The sequence below is a fragment of the Globicephala melas genome, chromosome 6 (genome assembly GCF_963455315.2).
Source record: "Globicephala melas chromosome 6, mGloMel1.2, whole genome shotgun sequence".
Classification (NCBI taxonomy): domain Eukaryota; kingdom Metazoa; phylum Chordata; class Mammalia; order Artiodactyla; family Delphinidae; genus Globicephala; species Globicephala melas.
Window position 1 is genome coordinate 37,840,017 of NC_083319.1, and position 18,683 is coordinate 37,858,699.

General features: G+C 44.8%; 1 protein-coding gene and 1 pseudogene across 1 annotated transcript; both read left to right on the forward strand.

Annotated features, from left to right (window-relative positions):
* Window positions 1–18,683, forward strand: part of LOC115867787 (ras and EF-hand domain-containing protein-like) — a 168,876-nt pseudogene that overhangs the window by 57,315 nt on the left and 92,878 nt on the right.
* Window positions 11,579–17,727, forward strand: SPATA31F1 (SPATA31 subfamily F member 1). Its single transcript, XM_060300804.1, has 5 exons — window positions 11,579–11,722; window positions 12,392–12,437; window positions 12,981–13,041; window positions 14,007–14,109; window positions 15,502–17,727. Exons 1-5 carry the CDS (start codon window positions 11,579–11,581, stop codon window positions 17,725–17,727), a joined length of 2,580 nt encoding a protein of 859 aa, XP_060156787.1.

Here is an 18,683-nt window from a genome sequence, read left to right on the forward strand (position 1 = left end):
TTCACCTAGGAATTTCTTGAAGCGAGAGGCTGGGCCTGTAGTCTGCAGCAGACACTGCCCACATGCCTCATGTACACTGGCTTTGAAAGCCCCCAACTTACAGCGAGAGGAACAGGCACACCACACCAAGAAAGAGAATGCAAAACTAACACCCAGCCCTTCACTGCAAACCTTCCTCAAGATCAGTTACTATTTCCAAGGTCACAGTGTAACCTGAGGCGGTATATTTTTCACATTTTTTTGACTGCGACCCATAGTAAGAAATGTAGTTTATTGGGCTTCCCTGGTGGCGCAGTGGTTGAGAGTCTGCCTGCCGATGCAGGGGACACGGGTTCGTGTCCAGGTCCGGGAAGATCCCACATGCCGTGGAGCGGCTGGACCTGTGAGCCATGGCTGCTGAGCCTGCGCGTCCGGAGCCTGTGCTCTGCAACGGGAGAGGCCACAACAGTGAGAGGCCCGCGTACCACAAAAAAAAAAAAAAAAAAAAAAGAAATGTAGTTTATGATGTGATCCTATACACACATAAACACATGTTCATAGATCTATAACTGACCCAAATTTTATGAAACAATCCTAATTTTACTACACATGATTCTCCCTATATTTTCTATCCTCTCTAACCTAGTTCATTAAAACAATCCTGATAGTGACTCTCTAAAATGATTTCATGACTTCCTCATGGGTCTGGACTTGCAATTTGAAAAACATAGCCTTAGGATCATTATATATTTTTGATTAGTGAACTACGCTTTTGTCTTTTGATTTAAACATGGTTATGTCTAAAAGACAAGGGGAACATTGTGGAGTATAAGGTAAGCTTTCCCCTTGACTGGAGTGATGCAAGAATAGAATTCTCAAGCTTGTCTTTATAGAGTCTGTGTGGTTGGAAGGTCTAGCAGATCTGAACTGATACTGATATACCTTTGACTGAAGAAAACTACTGTATACGAGAGGCTGATCCTGTGACCTGTGGACATATGTAAAGGAATACTTATTGGAGCATAGTTTATGGTAATTTAAAGGTAGAAACAACCTCAACAGGAATAGGAAGTGTAGAGCTAAGCTTATTATATGGTGAACTGGCTGGATCCTAGGCAAGTGGGAAGGGTATGTAAGAAACTCTAGGAAGAGAGGGGGAAATGAGTGGACTGAAAAAGCATATCCATTATAATATACATATTTATGTTTGGAAAACAAATATTAAAAAGCCATTACCTGCTTTTTTTTTTTTTTGTGGTAACAGACTACAAAACAGCAAAGGTTTACAGTATCTTCTTGGTATTCAGGGCTACATAGAAGGTACTAGCTCTCTAAATAGTTTGGGAAAGCCCCTTCCCAGAGTTATATCAAAAGCTTTAGGGAGGAGCCAAAAGATTTTTATGTTGAAAAACTGAGAAACACTGTTCAAAGACCTGGAACAAACATACTTGGAAAATTAATTTTTTAAGAATGATTCCTTAGAGGAAAATCAATAAAATATGCATTTTGTCCTTATTGACTTTTTCAGGCAAGACAGTAAGAGTTATTGAACAGCATCCAACTGATTAGGAGGGTTACTCTATAAGTGAACTGACTCATTAATAGTGTATCAGCAAACTAACCACAGGCACCCCCTAATACACCGCAGTCTTGCTACAACAGTTATTCTCTAAGGATAACAAGAATCACTATTAAGCTACTCAGTTGTTAATTGGTGGCTTCAGGAGTCTGTCTTTAGAGGAATTTCAGTGAACTAAAGCTGACATCCACTAGTAAAATAAACTACCCTCACACACACACACACCCCCCTCAAAAAAAACACCCCAGCACTTTCCAGGCTTGACCACAGGCTCTAAGAATACTTCTGTTCCTTTTACTTAAGATGGCTCCATTTTCTTGGCCAATTTTTTTCCCCTCTAAAGGCATAAAATGTAAAATAGAACCTTAAAAAGAGTACATCAAAATCCAAATAAGAATCCCAAGTCATTTTAAATTGACGTGGCTTTGATTTTGAGAGTAAACTGTGAGGGCACAACAGAATTAGGCTTAATGAATGAGGCCAAAGACTTTAGTGGTTAATGGAGGAGACAAACCTATGTACAAAAAACACCTTGATTAAAGCGTGTGTTCCCAGATATCAGTGCGCATGGAGTGTTTGAGAAATTGACAGAATCAGCTCTAATTTCCAGAGAAACAAGTGGTAGTGGTAACGGGTAAAAACAAGTGTCTGGGAAGTCCGAGCTAGTGTAATGAGGCACAAAAAGGAAATAAGAGGTATAAAGACTGGGAAAGAAGATATCAAACTGTCTTTGTTCACAGATGACATGGTTGTCTATGTAGAAAATCCAAAATGGTTGACAAACTGGAACCAATAAGTGATTATAGCAAGATAGCAGGATATAAGGTTAATATACTAAAGTTCATTGTTCTCCTGTATACCAATAATGAACAAGTGGAATTTGAAATTAAAAACTCATTCCCATTTACATTAGCACCTCCCCAAATTACTTAGATATAAATCTAACAGAATATGTATAAGATATATATGGGGAAAACGACAAAACTCTGATGAACGATACCAAAGAAAAACCAAATAAATGGAGAGCTATTCCATATTCAAGGAAAGGAAGACTCAATATTATCCAGATGTCAGTTCTTGCCAGTTCTATAGGTTCAATGCAGTCCCGATCAAAATCCCAGCAAGTTATTTGGTAGAGATGAACAAACTGATTCTAAAGTTTATATGGAGAAACAGAAGACCTAGAATAGCTAACTCAATTTTGAAGAACAAAGTCCGAGAGGCAAAAAGTGGGACAAAAGGTATAATAGGACCATCTATCTGGCTGTTATGACCTAGAGGAAATTAGATGACTGGCTGTCTAGATGTGTTTGTAAGGTAGTAATATATATGTGGCAACTTGGGCTGTGTGTCTATGTGTGTAAAAAACATGTATTCTCTGCAGGGAACTTGCTTATTTATAAGGGCAAATTGCGGGGTAGGGGGCGGTACTCTGCAGCAGGAAAGGGAAAGAGGGAAACAGAATGCAGTTTAGGAACAGCGCTCTGTAAGAAAAAATTGCTGAGAAAGTCTGAGGAGCAGCCTCCTAAGCAACCAAAGGTGTCTCATCCTATGTTAAATGCAGTTGTAAAAGATGAGCTTTTGCTTACATTTGATTCTTGGCATGAGAGTGACAACTGTTTGGAAAAGACTCAAAGGTAAGTAACAGTGATCTCCTGAAACATGAGAAGGCTTCATTAGGCAAAAACAAAGCAAACGAAACCTCTGAAGGGGAAGATGGGTGGAAGCAACCGAAGAGCGTTCCAAAGGTGGGAAAAGAAGCCCTAACTTTTCATTGAGGTCAGGAGGGAGGAAACCAGATCTAGACAGCTCTCACTGCCTTCTACAGAGCACGTGTTCTGTATACCTTTGTTGAATGAATGCTGCATCAATGACTTGGCAACAGAAAAGTTTGAGATCATGGCATCAGTACCTTTTCTTTTCCTCAAAAATGGGCCAGAAAGACTGATCAGACCAAGTCTTCAAAACTCACTTCTAGAAAGTACACGGTCACCAGCTCATCACAGCCACTTTGCTTCCCCAGAGGTAGAGCCTGAATGTGAGTCAGGCTAGCAGAGAAGGGGCAACACATACAGTAGCTACAGGTGATTTCTCTCACCACAGGGGAGAGCTACAGAATTCTGGAATTTAGCCAGTTTCCACAAACCGCAATGATAAGAAAAGACCAAAATTACCAAAGTCAGAAGTTTCCTGCATTTATCGTAAGTTCTGGGGCATCGTGGCCTGGCCCCCAGGAGGGCAGCTTCCCTAAAGGCATGTGCAGGAAGCTTAAAAAATGCATCTCCTCTGTCCTGGGTTTGAGCTGGGGAAATTTAGCATGAGCAGCGTCTGCACATAAGGGTGAAAAATTTCAAGGTGGTTGATAATTGGCTCCTGGAAGCATGTGCCTGAAAGATTGTGTGAGAGCCTCAGGGAAAGCCACATACCTAACACAGAAAGTGGAAAACCAGCAGAACTAGGATCTGTAAGAAATGCAGAATGCACATACCAACACCACTGCACATCTGGGTGTTATCAACCCAGAGGAGACTCTAAGCAAAACCAAAGGAACAAAAGTCTTTTTATTTTTAACCCCTCGATGAGACTCCAGCTCTTTGAGGAAATCCAAGCCGTAAGTGATGTGCCTGTTCTCTAGTGACTGTTGTTTTAGGAATCGAGTGCCTCACCACAGAGCTTTTGGAGCCTATTTCTAGCCAGAGTCATTTGGCAGTAGCCTATGTGCTGCTTTTAGTTTCCACCTCTGTAGGTACAGTGTCTCTCCATTCACTCCTGTTTATATAGTCCAGCAGAGCTGGCTTCAGTCAGCCCAGGAAAACATGGCCACCCTAAATTAACTGAATTGTTTTGGGGTTTCCAAGGACTGAAACTGAGTCTTCCTGGACTCAGCTCAAGAGAATGAGGCGTAAGGGAGGTGCTGCTGTTGTTTAATATTAACCGAAATTTCCCAAAGCCCTAATAAACATGAGGACAAAATTATGGCATGATCTTTAGCCCCTGGAGGCCTGGGAGGAGCTTCATGAAAAGCTGTAGGGCTGGCTTCCCACAAAAGCAGAGTAACAGTTAAGGAACATCACACTATCGGTGACTGACTGCTATGATTGCACTTAGCAAGCAGAGCTTCTCAGCAAGATGGAGAGACACTCCTTGTTCTCTGGTCTGGTCCCCTGAAGCACAGATTCAGCCCCATTTAAGGCACTCATTACACCCCATTTATCACCATTCACTAGTTTGTTAGTTCTACAGATACGTGCTGAGTGCAGACTAGTATGTGACAGGCACAGATCAGCCTCTTAATAAATGTTGGTAAAAGGAATAAATGGAACCTCACTCAGCCTGTAGAATGCAGTGTTGAGTATGTGTGTGTAGGGGGCATTAGTGGAGGATTTTTTTTTAAAAGGTATTGTTGCATAAGTTAAATCTTAAAAGTCAATTAAGAGTTCCTACAATGTATAAAGGAAGAGTTATTCCAGAAGGAGGTAAAAGCACAGACAAAGGCAGGCACATAGATCTACAGAGACCCTATTGTGACTCAGAATGAAACCAGACTGAGTGCGGGGTAGGAATAGGCAAGGAAACCTCGTTCCACATAGAATTATCAGTCCAAAGAATTGATTGGAAATAATATGCTTAAAGTGAGTAGAAGGAAATATGTCCTTGGATTTCAGGAATTAAAAATAAACTGACCCGGACCTCACGAAGGACGGCAGGAGCGCCACAGGTATGGCGTCGCTGGCGCCGTCCTGGAGCCGTCTGGACCGAAGGCAAGAGCGCAACGTGCGCGAGCTCGTCCGCCTTGTGGCCGGCGTCCAGGACGAGGCGGACCCCAACTTCCAGCTCGCCTTGCACTTCGGCTGGTCCAACTTCAGATTTCATCATTTCTTAGATGTCAACAGCCACAAAATAGGAAAGACAATAGAAAGGATTTATGAAAAATTCATCATTCATTCTGATCTCAGCAAAGCTGCTAGTTGGAAGAGATTAACTGAGGAATTTCTAAATGCATCACTTCCAAGCATAAAGGAAATCAAGTACTGTCCACTGACTAGAACCAGAATCTCCTGGAAATTGACTTGTGTTGCCATCCAATCCAATGTGTCTAAAGCTTGTGATGAAAGAAGTATGTTCTTGTTTAATCATCATAGCCCCAACCTACTATGGAAATTGAGATCAGAGATTGGCAGAAATAATAGCACTGTCTTGCTATCCTTAAACCTTTAAATGACTTCTCTGCACTTGGCAATAATAATTATCCATATATTGCTCACTAGATGCCAGGTGCTGTTCTAAGGACTTCCATATTCCATCACAGGTCCCCAAGACCACCCTTAGGCTCAGTGGTTCACTGGAAGGATTCACAGAACTCCAAAAAAGAAAAAAATGCTATCCTTACTGTTATGGTTTATTACAGTGAAAGGATACAGATTTTAAATGAGCAAAGGGAAAAGGCATGGGGTGAAGTCCAGGAGAAACCAGGCACAAGCTTCCAGATGTCCCTTCCCAGCGAAGTTGCATGGGGATGCACTTAACTCTCCCAGTGACAAAATGTTGCAAACCAGGGAAACTCGCCTGAGTCTTGGTGTCCAGGGTTTTCTTGGGGGTCAGTCACATGGATATGCAGTGTCCATGTGGCTGCTCTTAGCTACTCAATGTCCAGCACTCCCAGAGGTCAAAGCAAGGACTTCAGGCCTACAGAATCATTCACTGTAAGTCACATTGTTAGCATAAACTGGTCAGGCTGATACAGTGTGGCCCAAAGAATGGCATACAAATATGCTGTACTAGCAGGATATTCCAAGGGCTCAGAGGATATCTCAGGAGCCAGTCAAGGGCCAGTCCTGAAGATCTTTGAGATGTTCAGCGTTTGGGCAACCCAGGCCTCCTGAGTTAACCCTTTAGTGCATACATATATTAACTTAATCTTCACAATAACCTCTGTGGAGTATTCTGTTACTGATAGACTTTCCCTTTGTCTGCACTGAGTTGGTGGCCTAAGAAAGAAAGCTTTAGGTGATTTTTAAAACTGTCCATAAATTCAAGGAAGGGCTATAAAGGTATTTCTGGAAGAGAGAACTGCAGTGCTATGAACCCATGCCCTGAGGATTAGAAATACACTTCTGTGTATTGTTCCTGCAAGGATCATTTTGAAAGAGAAGGAGGCAAATCTTTTTTTATATCTCTTCTTGATTCATTTTGTATAGCTTTCTGGGTAGACTATAGAATTTAATAATTTAGGCACTATGACACCATAATATTAATAATAAACATAATGGCAAGCATTTTTAGAGCATTTACTACATGCCAGGCACTGTTAGTCCAATAAAGACCATCTTCAGTACATACTGTTACTATCATTTTGCCAGGCAAATGCCCTCTCAGTTTCATCTGTACCAATGAAAATACCTATGTGGTGCAGAATAATTAAATGAAAGTGACTTTTGATTCCTACTTTGACCTTTTTGTTGCCATCTTTGGTTATTTTTCTGTACACCCCCAGTCATAGGGCTCACTGAACACAGTGGAACCACATACCCTAGTTCTTCTATGGCACATCCTACGTCCTGTACCTGCCCTTCCCCTTGTGCCTGAGGAATCTCATCATTTAATATTAAATTCAAATCTTGTCTATACATACTATGCATTTAACTTGTTTATTATATTTGTTATTGTTTATTTCCTATCTCTCCTTTAGCACAGGAGTTTTACAGGTGTAGGCTTTGCTCCTGATCTGTTCTCAGGCACCTAGAACAGAGTAGACAATAGATATTTGTTGAGGAAATAAATCTGTGTATTCCTTTCTGCCTTGCTGTCCCTCTCTGTGCTTGGCTTCTGCCCCACTTACACAGGCAAAGTTGGTTGGTTGCCCTTTTCTCCTTTGCTGTGGCGTCCTCGACACATCTGTTGTAGTACAGCAATAACTTCACATTTTTTTCAGCTTTATTGATATATAACTTACCATAAAATTCCTCCATTCTGAATGTACAGTTCACTGATCTTTAGTAGATATGTAGTTATGCAACCACAGTCCAGTTTTAAAACATTTCTGTCACCCCAGAAGTTCTCCTCAAGCCCAGTTTTTTTGTTCCCACCCCAACCCCAGACAGCTACTGATCTACTTACTGTATGTATAAATTTGCCTTTCTGGACATTTCATATAAATGAGATTATACAATAAAAATAAATAAATAAATAAACGGACCCAGAGAACTGCATTTTCTGAGGCCAGTGTGGTGGGCAGCCTCTGAGATGACTCCCATTGAGCTCTGCCTCCTGATTCTCATGGCATTGTATAACCTCCTCCTCTGCAGTACCTTGCTTTTGGCCAATAGATTATGGCAACACTGAGGGGTATCACCTTCCATGATTAGGTTACTTCTATCTTGTTAGCCAACTCTCTGTTGCCTTCTTGGTGTGCATGCTTTTATGAAGTAAGCTGACATGTTGGAGAGGCCCACATGGCAAGGCACTGAGGGTGGCTTGTGACAAACAACCAGTGAGGAAAAGAAGCTCCTAGTCCAGAAGAGTCTGAGGAACTGAATTATGCCAACAACCACTGAGTGAACTTGGAAGCAGATCCCCACTTGAAACTTTGGATGAGATTGCAGAACCTGGGCTGACACTTTGATTTTGGCCATGAGGCAGAATATCCAGGTAAGCTGTGTCTGGATTCTTGACCCACAGATACACTAAGATGATAAATATGTATTATTGTAACTGGCTAAGTTTTGGGTTAATTTGTTATGAAGCAATTTAATAGAGACAGGAAGTGGGGAAGCTCTGATAAATTCCAGGGCTCTTGATGTATGCACTGCAGTTATGGCAAAGGCCTTGGACACAGCATTCCTGTGCCTTACCAATTCTGTGGTGAAGTGTGTTAAAATTTTTTCCTCTTTTTAAAATTGGGTTGTTTGCTTTCTTATTGTTGAGTCTTGAGAGTTCTTTATATATTCTGGATATGAGTCATTTCCCAGGTATATGATATGCAAATATTTTTCTCCCACTATATAACTTACATTCTCATTCTCTTAACATTATCTTTCAGAGGGCAGCCATTTTAAATTTTTGATGAAGTACAATTTATTATCCATTTTGTCTTGTATGGGTCATACTTTTGGAGTTATGTCTAAGAAATCTTTGCTTAACTCATGTTCATGGGTTTTCTTATATAAATTTTATACTTTTAGGCTTTGCATTCAATCTATGATCCACTTTTTTTTTTTTTTTTGCGGTATGCAGGCCTCTCACTGTTGTGGCCTCTCGCGTTGCGGAGCACAGGCTCTGGACGCGCAGGCTCAGCGGCCATGGCTCACGGGCCCAGCCGCTCCGCGGCATGTGGGATCTTCCCGGACCGGGGCACGAATCCGTGTCCCCTGCATAGGCAGGCGGACTCTCAACCACTGCGCCACCAGGGAAGCCCTATGATCCATTTTGAATACGTTTTTGTATATATTGTGAAGTGAGGATTGAAATTCATTTTCTTGGATATTGATAACCAATTATTCCAGCACCATTTGTTGAAAAGACTTTTCTCCTTTGTTGAAAATCATCTGTCTGTATGTGAGTTAGTCTATGTTTAGATTCTCTATTCTGTTCCATTGATCCGTTTGTCTATATTTATGCCAATACCACACTGTCTTGATTGCTGTAGCTTTATAATAGGTGACTTAGTATATAACACTTAGTATTAATCCTCAAACTTTGTTCTTTTGTAAAGTTGTTTTGACTATTCTGAGTTCTGTGTATTTCCACATGAATTTTAGAATGAGCTTGTCAATTTCTCAAAAAATTGCTGGGATTTTTATTGGGACTGACTTTTATATCTAAATCAATTAGAGAGAGGTGACATCATAATAATATTGAGTCTTCTGACTCATGGACAAGTTGTATCTATATTTTGAGTTCTTTAATTTCTCTCAGCAGTGTTTTAAAGATGCAGTGCATTGTTCTTACATTTTTGCTAGATTTATCCCTATTTCATGTCTTTATGATATTTTCAATGGTATTGATTTTTTCAAATTTCAACTTCTATCTGTTCATTACCAGTATACAGAAATACAGTTGTATCTGTATATCAGCTTTATATCATACAACCTTGCTAAATTCACTTATAGTTCTAATAGCTTTTTTTTTTCAGATTCCACAGGATTTTCTATGTAGATGATCATGTCATTTGTGAATAAAGGCAGTTTTCCTTCTTTCTTTCCAACCTGGATGCCTTTCATTTCTTTTCCTTACTTCATAGCATTTGCTAGGACCTTCAGTACAATGTTGAATAGAAGTTCTAAAAGTAGATATCCTTGTATTATTACTAATCTTAGAGGATAAGCATCTAGTCCAGGGGAACTGGGAACTGGGCTGCACAGCAGGAGGCGAGCGGTGGGCGAGTGAGCGAAGCTTCATCTGCCGCTCTCCATCGCTCCGCATTGCTCTCATCACCACATGAACCATCCCCCCCCCCCACCGTCCGTGGAAAAATTATCTTCCACAAAACCAGTCCCTGCTGCCCAAAAGGTTGGGGACCACTGATCTAGTCTGTCACCATTAAGTATGACCTTAGCAGTGGGATTTTCTTAGATTTCCTTTATCAGGTGGAGGAATTCCTTTCCTAGTTTGCTGAGATGTAAAAAATTAGGAATGCATGTTGGATTTTGTCAAACGTTTTTTCTACACTGTTGAAATGATCATATTGTTTCTTTTTAGTTTGTTAATATGATGAATTATATCAGTATGATGATTTTCAAATGTTAAACCAATCTTGCATTCCTGTGATAACCCCACATGGTCATGGTTTATTATCCTCTTCATAATTTTTTGTTTCAATTTGTAAAATTTTGCTTAGAAGTTTTGCATCTATGCTTATGAGGAATATTTGTACTTTTTTTTTTTTTTTCCTTGTAATGTCTCTGTCTGGTTTTGGCATCAAGGTAGTGCTGGCCTTATGGAACGGTTGGGAAATAGTCCCTCCTCTTCAATTTTACAAAAGAGTTTGTGGAGAATTGGTATTATTTCTTCCAATGTTTGGTAGAAATAACCAATAAAGACACCTGCGGGGACTCCTCTAGGGGTGCAGTGGTTGAGAATCCGCCTGCCAAAGCAGGGGACACGGGTTCGAGCCCTGGTCCGGGAAGATCCCACATGCTGCGGAGCAGCTAAGCCTGTGCACCACAACTACTGAGCCTGCGCTCCAGAGCCCATGAGCCACAACTCCTGAAGCCCGGGCACCTAGAGCCCGTGCTCGGCAACAAGAGAAACCACCACAGTGCGAAGCCCGCGCACCACAACGAAGAGGAGCCCCTGCTCACCGTAACTAGAGAAAAAGCCCACGTGCAGCAATGAAGACCCAACATAGCCAAAAATAAATATAACTAAATAAATTTAAAAAAAAAGAATCTGCTGTAAAAATAAATAAATAAATAAAATTAAAAAAAAAATAAATAAAAGCCTAAGGAAAAAAAAGAGCTCTGTAAGGAAGTCTCATTAGTGAGTCTCAATGGAAGGCAGTGTTTACATTCTCTTCTCACTCATCTGCAAGCTTGAGGCCACACAGTCTGGGAGGCATTCCTTTCTGACTCCCACAATGTCATTTAAAGATGCTACCACCGTGGCCTTGCCGTGGTCCCTTCATGCACCTCTGATTTCCCATCATCCACTGCCTGTAACATCAAAGCTCTCCATTTCCACGCCATAACCAGACTCTGGCCATCAGGCTGGTGGAGGGTGTGGAGAGTGGAGACAAAGTGGGAGAACAGACAGTGACTGTGAGAGGCACCTTCAGTCCTTGCAGACAACCAGACACCCTCATCTGCAAACAGAATCACCACATTCACTTCTCTAGACAGGTAGAGGTCTTTGACACCACAGCTGCCTTGTGAAAGAGGAGAGCTTTGTGATGCAGTCTGGTGGCCTGGTTCCGTTGTCTGTGAGGCGGAGATGACAAAGTGTAGCATTGGAAGTCACTAGGCGCCAGGACTCTGAATGCCTACATATAGGGATGGTTGGTCTCCTTGTGCTAATGAGTAGATCATGTTGAGCCCGACTTTTGTTCTGTGGGATTTGGGGTTTCCCTTATATACCTATGGCTCCATCTTCATTATTATCCTAATTGTCTGGCAAGTGAAAAAGTGTTACCATGGATTAACATTGGAACATAAAAGGAGCTGCTGCCAGGTAGGGAAACACTATGACCATGACTGAACTAATTAAGCCTCAGATAAGAAGCTTTTAAGCTCTCAGTGTCTCTCCTTTTATCCTTCCTTTTCCCCTCCCTCCCCTTGATTTTTTTTTTTTTTTTTTTTTTTACCATCCGTTAGTTACTCTTATAAGGTATTTCCCTTCTCAGAGCCTACAAATAATTTCTTACCAGGCTATCCCTGCAATGTATTCTAATTGAAAACTCAAGAACGTCTCTCTGACTTGGGTTGAGACTTGGGTGAAATGGAATGTGCCTCACTGGATCTTAGAAGACTTCCCATTATGGGAGATTTTTCTAGTTTTTGGTCCATTAAGGCATTTGTAAATTGAAGTTCTTTGGTTATTAGACCTACACACCTTTTATTCTGTTCCACCCTTTCTCTTGTTTCATCATAAGCATGATACACAACTTCTCTTAGGAAAAAAATGCGAGGTATTGAGGATGAAAGAACCTCAAAATGAATCAGAGTAAGAAGAGAAGGGAAATATTGGGGTGAAAAAATAGAAATATGGAAAGTTAGGGAAGTTAATAAAATACAGATAAATTACAAGGGATTGGGAACTGTATATTAGCTTTGTCTCAGTTTGGACATGAAAAAGAAAATGGTGTCCCAACTTCATACTCTTAACTATTTTGTCTTTAAGCGTCACCGAAAAGTCAGACAAAGGGCTAGAGATGCAGCATCAAGAGGTAATGTCCCAGTCTCTGCTCTGACTTCTCTCTACTGCGGGTGAAGCTCCCATGAGCCCTGTCCCTCAATGACCCTTGGTGCCAGGCACCAGGTGCTCTAACCACTGAAGGCCCAATTTCCCCAAGTTGACAGATTCTCCCAGAAGACTTTTTTGGGTAGGAAATCAGAGCCTGGGAATGTTCCAGAATTCTCCACCTTACCCCTGGGAGTGAAGAGGAAGTAGGGGAGTGAGGAAGTAAGGACTCTGTCCTTAACTGTGTCATTTACTAGTTTTATGACCCAGTGGATGTCAGTTCAGCTCTCAGTCTTGTTATCCATAAAATGGGCATGATGATGCTGTCTCACTCACAGTGTGGTTGTGAAGGTCAAAGGAGATTAGGTCCAGGAGAGCACATCATACCTGGCTAAGTTGTAGTCAGACGTGCCTCAGAGCACTGGCTATTGGGGTTTGCCGTCTCCTGTCATACAAAGGTCTCCAGCTTCCTGTAGGATGTCCCTGAATCCTCTCCCGTTCCATGTAACACTGTCTCCTGGTTTCTCAGCTAGGAGACATTCCCGGGAAGAAGCTGAGAAGCCGTGGGAGCTGCTGTCTGTCATGAGAAGGTGATCTCTTGCTCTTTGCAGTCTCCCAACTCCCAGCCTGGCCTGTGATCATTTCTCCGCTTGGCCTGTGGCAGGGTTGGGGAGGAGCATAATGGCTGGGACGTAGCCAGACACAGTGGAGCCTGGACACTGGTTGGGGGTTCCCAGAGGAGAGGGTGGGATCAGACGCCTCAGGAGACAGGAGTCCTGCAGTTCTGGTCTGGACTAGGCTCACAAAGGTCCTGGAATTCAGGATTTGACTAGTGCAGGATTTAAAACTACATGGGTTTTCACTCAACCACAAGACAGGTTAGGAGGATAGATAATTAATTAAGTGCATAAATCAGTCATCATTTTCATATTCTCTTTACAGCTAGACCCTTTCAAGGGCAGACCCCTGGACCCTGCTGACATACCTCCTCTGGTTTTGTCTTCAGGGAGGCCAGTTCCTGGGACAGCCCTCAGGCAGGAGCTTGTCATATTGTCCCCCTCTTAAGATCTCTAGAGAATAGGGATTGTCTTCCAAGAGATGTTGTGTATGCCCTGTAATCCCCAGAATGCAGAGTTCCCACAAGGACCTCCGTAGCCCCAAATGAGGCTGACTCCAGGTTCTATCTGGTGATGTTCCTGGTGCTGCGCCATCAGCTAACCATTGGCTCCCCCATCTGCCTGGTTGCCTTCTCCTAGTTCAGCTACTCAGCACAGGTCAGCAGAGAACTCACCCACCTCCCAGGCTCTCAAGGCCCTGCGTTCCTTTCAGTTGTCTGAGACTTTGCCCAGGAAGCCCCAGGCTCTCAGTCCAGCACACCATAACTTGCCAAGTGACATTTTCCTAGGAAGAAAAGTAGATGAGTAAACCCCCAGTGGGTGCAGGCCTCAGAGTTTACAGGGCTAAGGGGAGCAGTGTCAATCTCCAGGCCACACCCTTGAAAAGAGGCAGATGTCATTCCATCAGTAACAAACGGTTGCCATGTTTCCCTTCCCAGCCAGGGCTGGCTTCCTCAGGAGGGGAGTGTGCGGCAGATCCTGTGTGCAGATCCCTGCTGCCAAACCTGCAACGCTGTGGCTCTGGAGATTCAGCAGGTGGTGGTGGGTGAGAACACTCTGATCTCCCCCACTTCAGGGGGCCCATTGCAGGGCTCCTCTTGCCTAGAGGTTTTGTCCACGTCTAATGTGTCTTTTGAACAGAGTCTGGAGCATGGCCCACACTCCAAAGACCTTTCATTTCCATCTGCAACCCTCACAGTGTCACAGAAATCCTTAACCCAGTCAGCTGCCCAGTCACCTGGTGCAGCCGGCGTCCACGATTTCTGGGCTGAATACCTCATGCTGAGGCAGGGATTTCATGTGCCAGAGGTGCCCAGGGGCCCAGAGACTATGTTTTCTTCAAGGATTGAGGAACCTAGGGTTTCAGTAAAGCTGCAGGAGATGATGCAGAGCAACCTCAACCTTGTCTGTGGGAACCAAGGCCATCAGCCCTTAAATTCCCAGGTGTCTCTGCTGCCCCTGAACCGAGAAATTACTACCCTGACACATCCTGTGGCCTTGCAGATGGTCACTGTCCTCCATGCCCACCTGCCATTCCTGAGTCCTGAAGTCCTGAGGCGGCTTGAGCTACATGTAAAAAAATGGATGCATTTCCAGAGGTGGGGGCTCCCCAGACGTGTGGAAGAGTCTCTGAGGCAGCTTATGCCAAATCCACCATTATTTTACCAACCTGTATATAAGCAACCAGTTTCTTTCATTCAGAATGATACTTCTCAGTTCTCTGTTGAGAGATTTGAGACCATTTCATACCAGAACTTGGGTCCGTGTATGGCTGGCCAGCCTACCCAGGCCTTCTGGGTTTCTGAATGGTCCATTACGGACCCAGAACAAATACACTGCTACCAGCAAATCCCAAACCATATGGCTCTTGGCTTGCCCACTTCAGCCCTTAAAGAATTAAGTGGCCTTTATCTAATGCCTGGGCAGCAGGCTAATGACTCAGTGGGCCACGTGCAGCCGAAATATAGCCAGCTATTCTGTGGTCTTCCTTCTCTGCACAGTGAGTCCCTGGTTGATGCCTTCTTGGGTTCTCAAGGCCTCTCCATGAGTGAGAGCATGTCCAAGCCCCACTTGAAGGATCCTTTTCTCTTCAAGGAACTCTCCTTCCTCCCTCTGCTGCCTAAAGCTCCACCCCAGTCAGCTCCACCCTCTTTTCTGTCTTCTCAAAATTGGGTTGCTCCATCTGACAACCAACAAGCTCAGCTCAGTGTCCCATTTCTGACCCTGGATGAGTATGAAGCCTTGGAGTGGCACCTGCTGCAGAGGCAGCTCCAGCTTCAGTGGGACTGGCCAGGTGTTTCCCAGAGAGATCAACACACCCAGAGCCCTGTGCAGTATAAGCCCTGTGACAAAGCCCAGTCTTCTGAGACTGTGAAAACTTCCTGGCCAGGGCATCCCACCTCAGTCCTCACACGAGAACTACTCTTCCCACAGCAGCATGCCAGGAGACAGCTGGAATTCCGCCTCCAGAGACAGTTGATTCACCACCGCTGGGGCCTGCCGCAGAAGATCCAACAGTCCATTCAATTGCTCCTGTCCCCCACTAATCAGCAGACTATGTCCCGGAGCAACACATCCCTAGACAGTGTGAATGGCTCCCGGCCTACATCTCTAGAGACCGCTGGGGCTGATGACCCATTCTCACCCATTGTGGACCCAGTGACAGTCCCCATGCCACACTTGTTTGACCAGGCCAAGGCAATATTGCAAAGCCATATCGACTCCAAATGTGGGCAGATTCACCAGGGCAATGTCCCTGCCTGTGTATATAGCTCTTGGGAGTGCATAATTCCTGGGGGCCTGGAAGTGACTCCCTTCACCTGCATCCCAGAAAGCAAGCCCCTGGAACCACAGGCAGCAAGTGACCCGGACCTACAACAGAAAATTACACCCTGGATGCTGACAGCCCTTGATCAGCAGCAACAAACCTCACCAGATGCTGTCATTGAACATCCTAAGCTGCCCCGAGCCCTGTCTGAGGACTCCATTGAGAAACTGGAGACAACTTTACGGCACAAGTATCTGGCCTTCTTGTCAGGGCTGCCGGCTCCTTATTATGTGGCTCTCTCTAGGGACATGGCCCCAGCAATCACTTCCCAAGCTATGATCACAGAGATGGTACCTGGGCCTATCGAATTCCCAACAGAACCTCTGACTCAGATGACCTCACCTGAAGAGCAGGGTCTAAGTCCTGGGTCAGGCTTTCAAGATGCCAACAAGGCTTGTGCAGACATTGCAGATGAAGTCCAGGCTGAAGTGCAGGCGGAAGAAGTAATTGAGATGGTGCCTCTAGAAAGTCAGGCAGAGCCTGCGAGGCCCTCCTCACTTGGAGAACACAAATTGGCCAAACTAAATTTCCATCTGAGAAATAAGATGCTAGAGATGCAACTGGGAATTCCCATGACGGCAAGGAAGTCCAGGAAACAAATTGTAGCAGCCTCAGAGAACATATGCACACAGGAGTCTCTTGGGAGTCTAAACAACCAAGGAAACACACTGCTCCAGGAACTCCCCATCCCACGAGATATGCCACGTGCCCCAGATCCAGAATGCCTCTATTCCAAAGAACAGCTGGCCACTGAGTTGAAGGCAGCGTATCAGAAACAGAAGCAACCCAGTTCCAGTGCAGTATCCCACGGTTCTGTCCACTGGGCCTCCAATATCTCGCAACCCAGTGGGGACCTGACAGAGGCCCAGGTGCTTTGTGGTCAGCTGGAGGCCAGTGTGAACAACCACAACCTGAAGGAGCCCTGGAGCCCTGAGCCCCAAAGCCCTGACAAGAGCAAGGACTCAGCCCAAGTACCCACACTGGCAGAAAAGAGAGAGGAGCCAGGCAAACCCAAATCGGCCGGGGACCACAGAGAAGGGGATGCCGGGTTTGCAGTCTCCTCCACAAGAGAGAAAAGCCACTCTGCTGAAGCCCAGAGGCCAGAAGGGATGCTTCTGAAAGGGACACCCTGCAGCCCCTGGCGACGGAGACATCGCTTTCACCCTGATGCTCCCTGTCAACACAGTCCCCAGCATCGCCCTCAGCTTAAACCCCCAGAGCTACCTCCTGGAGTCCCTGGGGGGAAAGACTCTGAGAAGAATGACCTGCAAGAGAATCAAGCCAAGCTCAATGTCATCCTCAAACCAGCAAGGGTTCCTGAGAAGGCCCAGCCTGTGGTGCCCCAGGTGTCACAGGGCCAGCCTTTCCTAGGCCAGCTCACTCCGGGTAAGCCGTCGCAGGGCCGAACTTTACAAGGTCAGGTTTTTCAGGGGCAGGTGATGCAAGGCCGTACTCACAAGAGGCCCAGCTTTCCAGAATCTGGCTGGAGAAATAAGATGAAATCTTTTCTGCACTTTATTAACCCCAAGACAAAAGGCAAAGGGCGTGAGGAATCCATGTCCTCCACATCTGAGAAAGTGGCCAACACCAGAAAAGAAAATGTGGGAAAGAGCCTGGCTTCAGCCAAAAGTCCCAAGGGGCAAACTAAGACGGAGAAGACAAGAGGGGACCCTAAGGCCCAATTTCCGCCCACTGGGAAGCAGGTGGGCTTGGCGTTCTTGGATGTGCTCCGCTCCCCAGACAGTAAGCTCCGGCACCGCCCCCGCTCCCATCAACTCCACTCTGCCTCAGTCCCGGGCATCCCCTGCTGCCGCCCTCGGCACCGTCCTTGAGTGGCATGTGTCACCCAACCAGGGAACCCACCCTAATTCCCAACTCTCACCTCGGAGGGAAGCACTGGTCTGCTCAAGAAGACCCCGCTCAGTCAAGAGACTTTGTAGTCTCTCCAACGTCAGCATTCCTTGAAGAGAACTGCTACTGTCATTTTCATTATACAAAAATACACTGTATATCTCTAAGTAGAGTGGTGTGCATCTGCTCCTTCTCTCCACTGCGGTGTGTTCAGGGAAGGCATAAAGGAGGTAAATGTCCTTCCTATCTAGGGAAGGGGCTTTAACCCACACTTAAGTTGGGTAGCATTCCACCCCACCCGCACCCCGGACTACGGATAAAGGGACTTGAACAGAGAAGGAAGGCCCTTGTCTAAGGTACATTGAAGGTAAAGGTCAGGCTTGAATTTTATCATGGTGTCCTTCGGCCCAGAGGAGCAATGTGGACATAAGGCTAGAATTGTCAAGGAGGAGTGGCCAGGAATCTCACAGGCAAAATTCGCTGATGACTTCTATATGTGCTCACACTCTGGAAGGGAGGTTTTTAGGAGAGTGCCAGTGTTCCACCCTTGAGCAGGTGCTTTGTGTTTATCAACAGCCTATAGATAATATGACAACAGTCAAAAGCAAATGATAGAATCTCCCCTCTCTGCTCCCTGTTGGTTATTGGTTAGGTCTTTCTGGAGAACTCACTTGGGAGGCTGCTGTAGCTCTCTTGCCTCTGTCCCACTTCCACTGTCTATCAGCTGCATGGACTGAATGACAGTGGGAATGAAGATCACAGTAGAACATGGAGAGGGGCTGGTCCCCACTCCCAAGGGTAGGCAGGGAGAGAAGCAGGGAGGGAGAGCATGTAGATGGAGGTCTGAATACCTGGGGTAGAAGTTGACATGTTCCTGAAGAGGGCATGATAAGAGAAAAGGCTGGTTAGCTATGCACTCTAAAGAACCTTGAGCCAG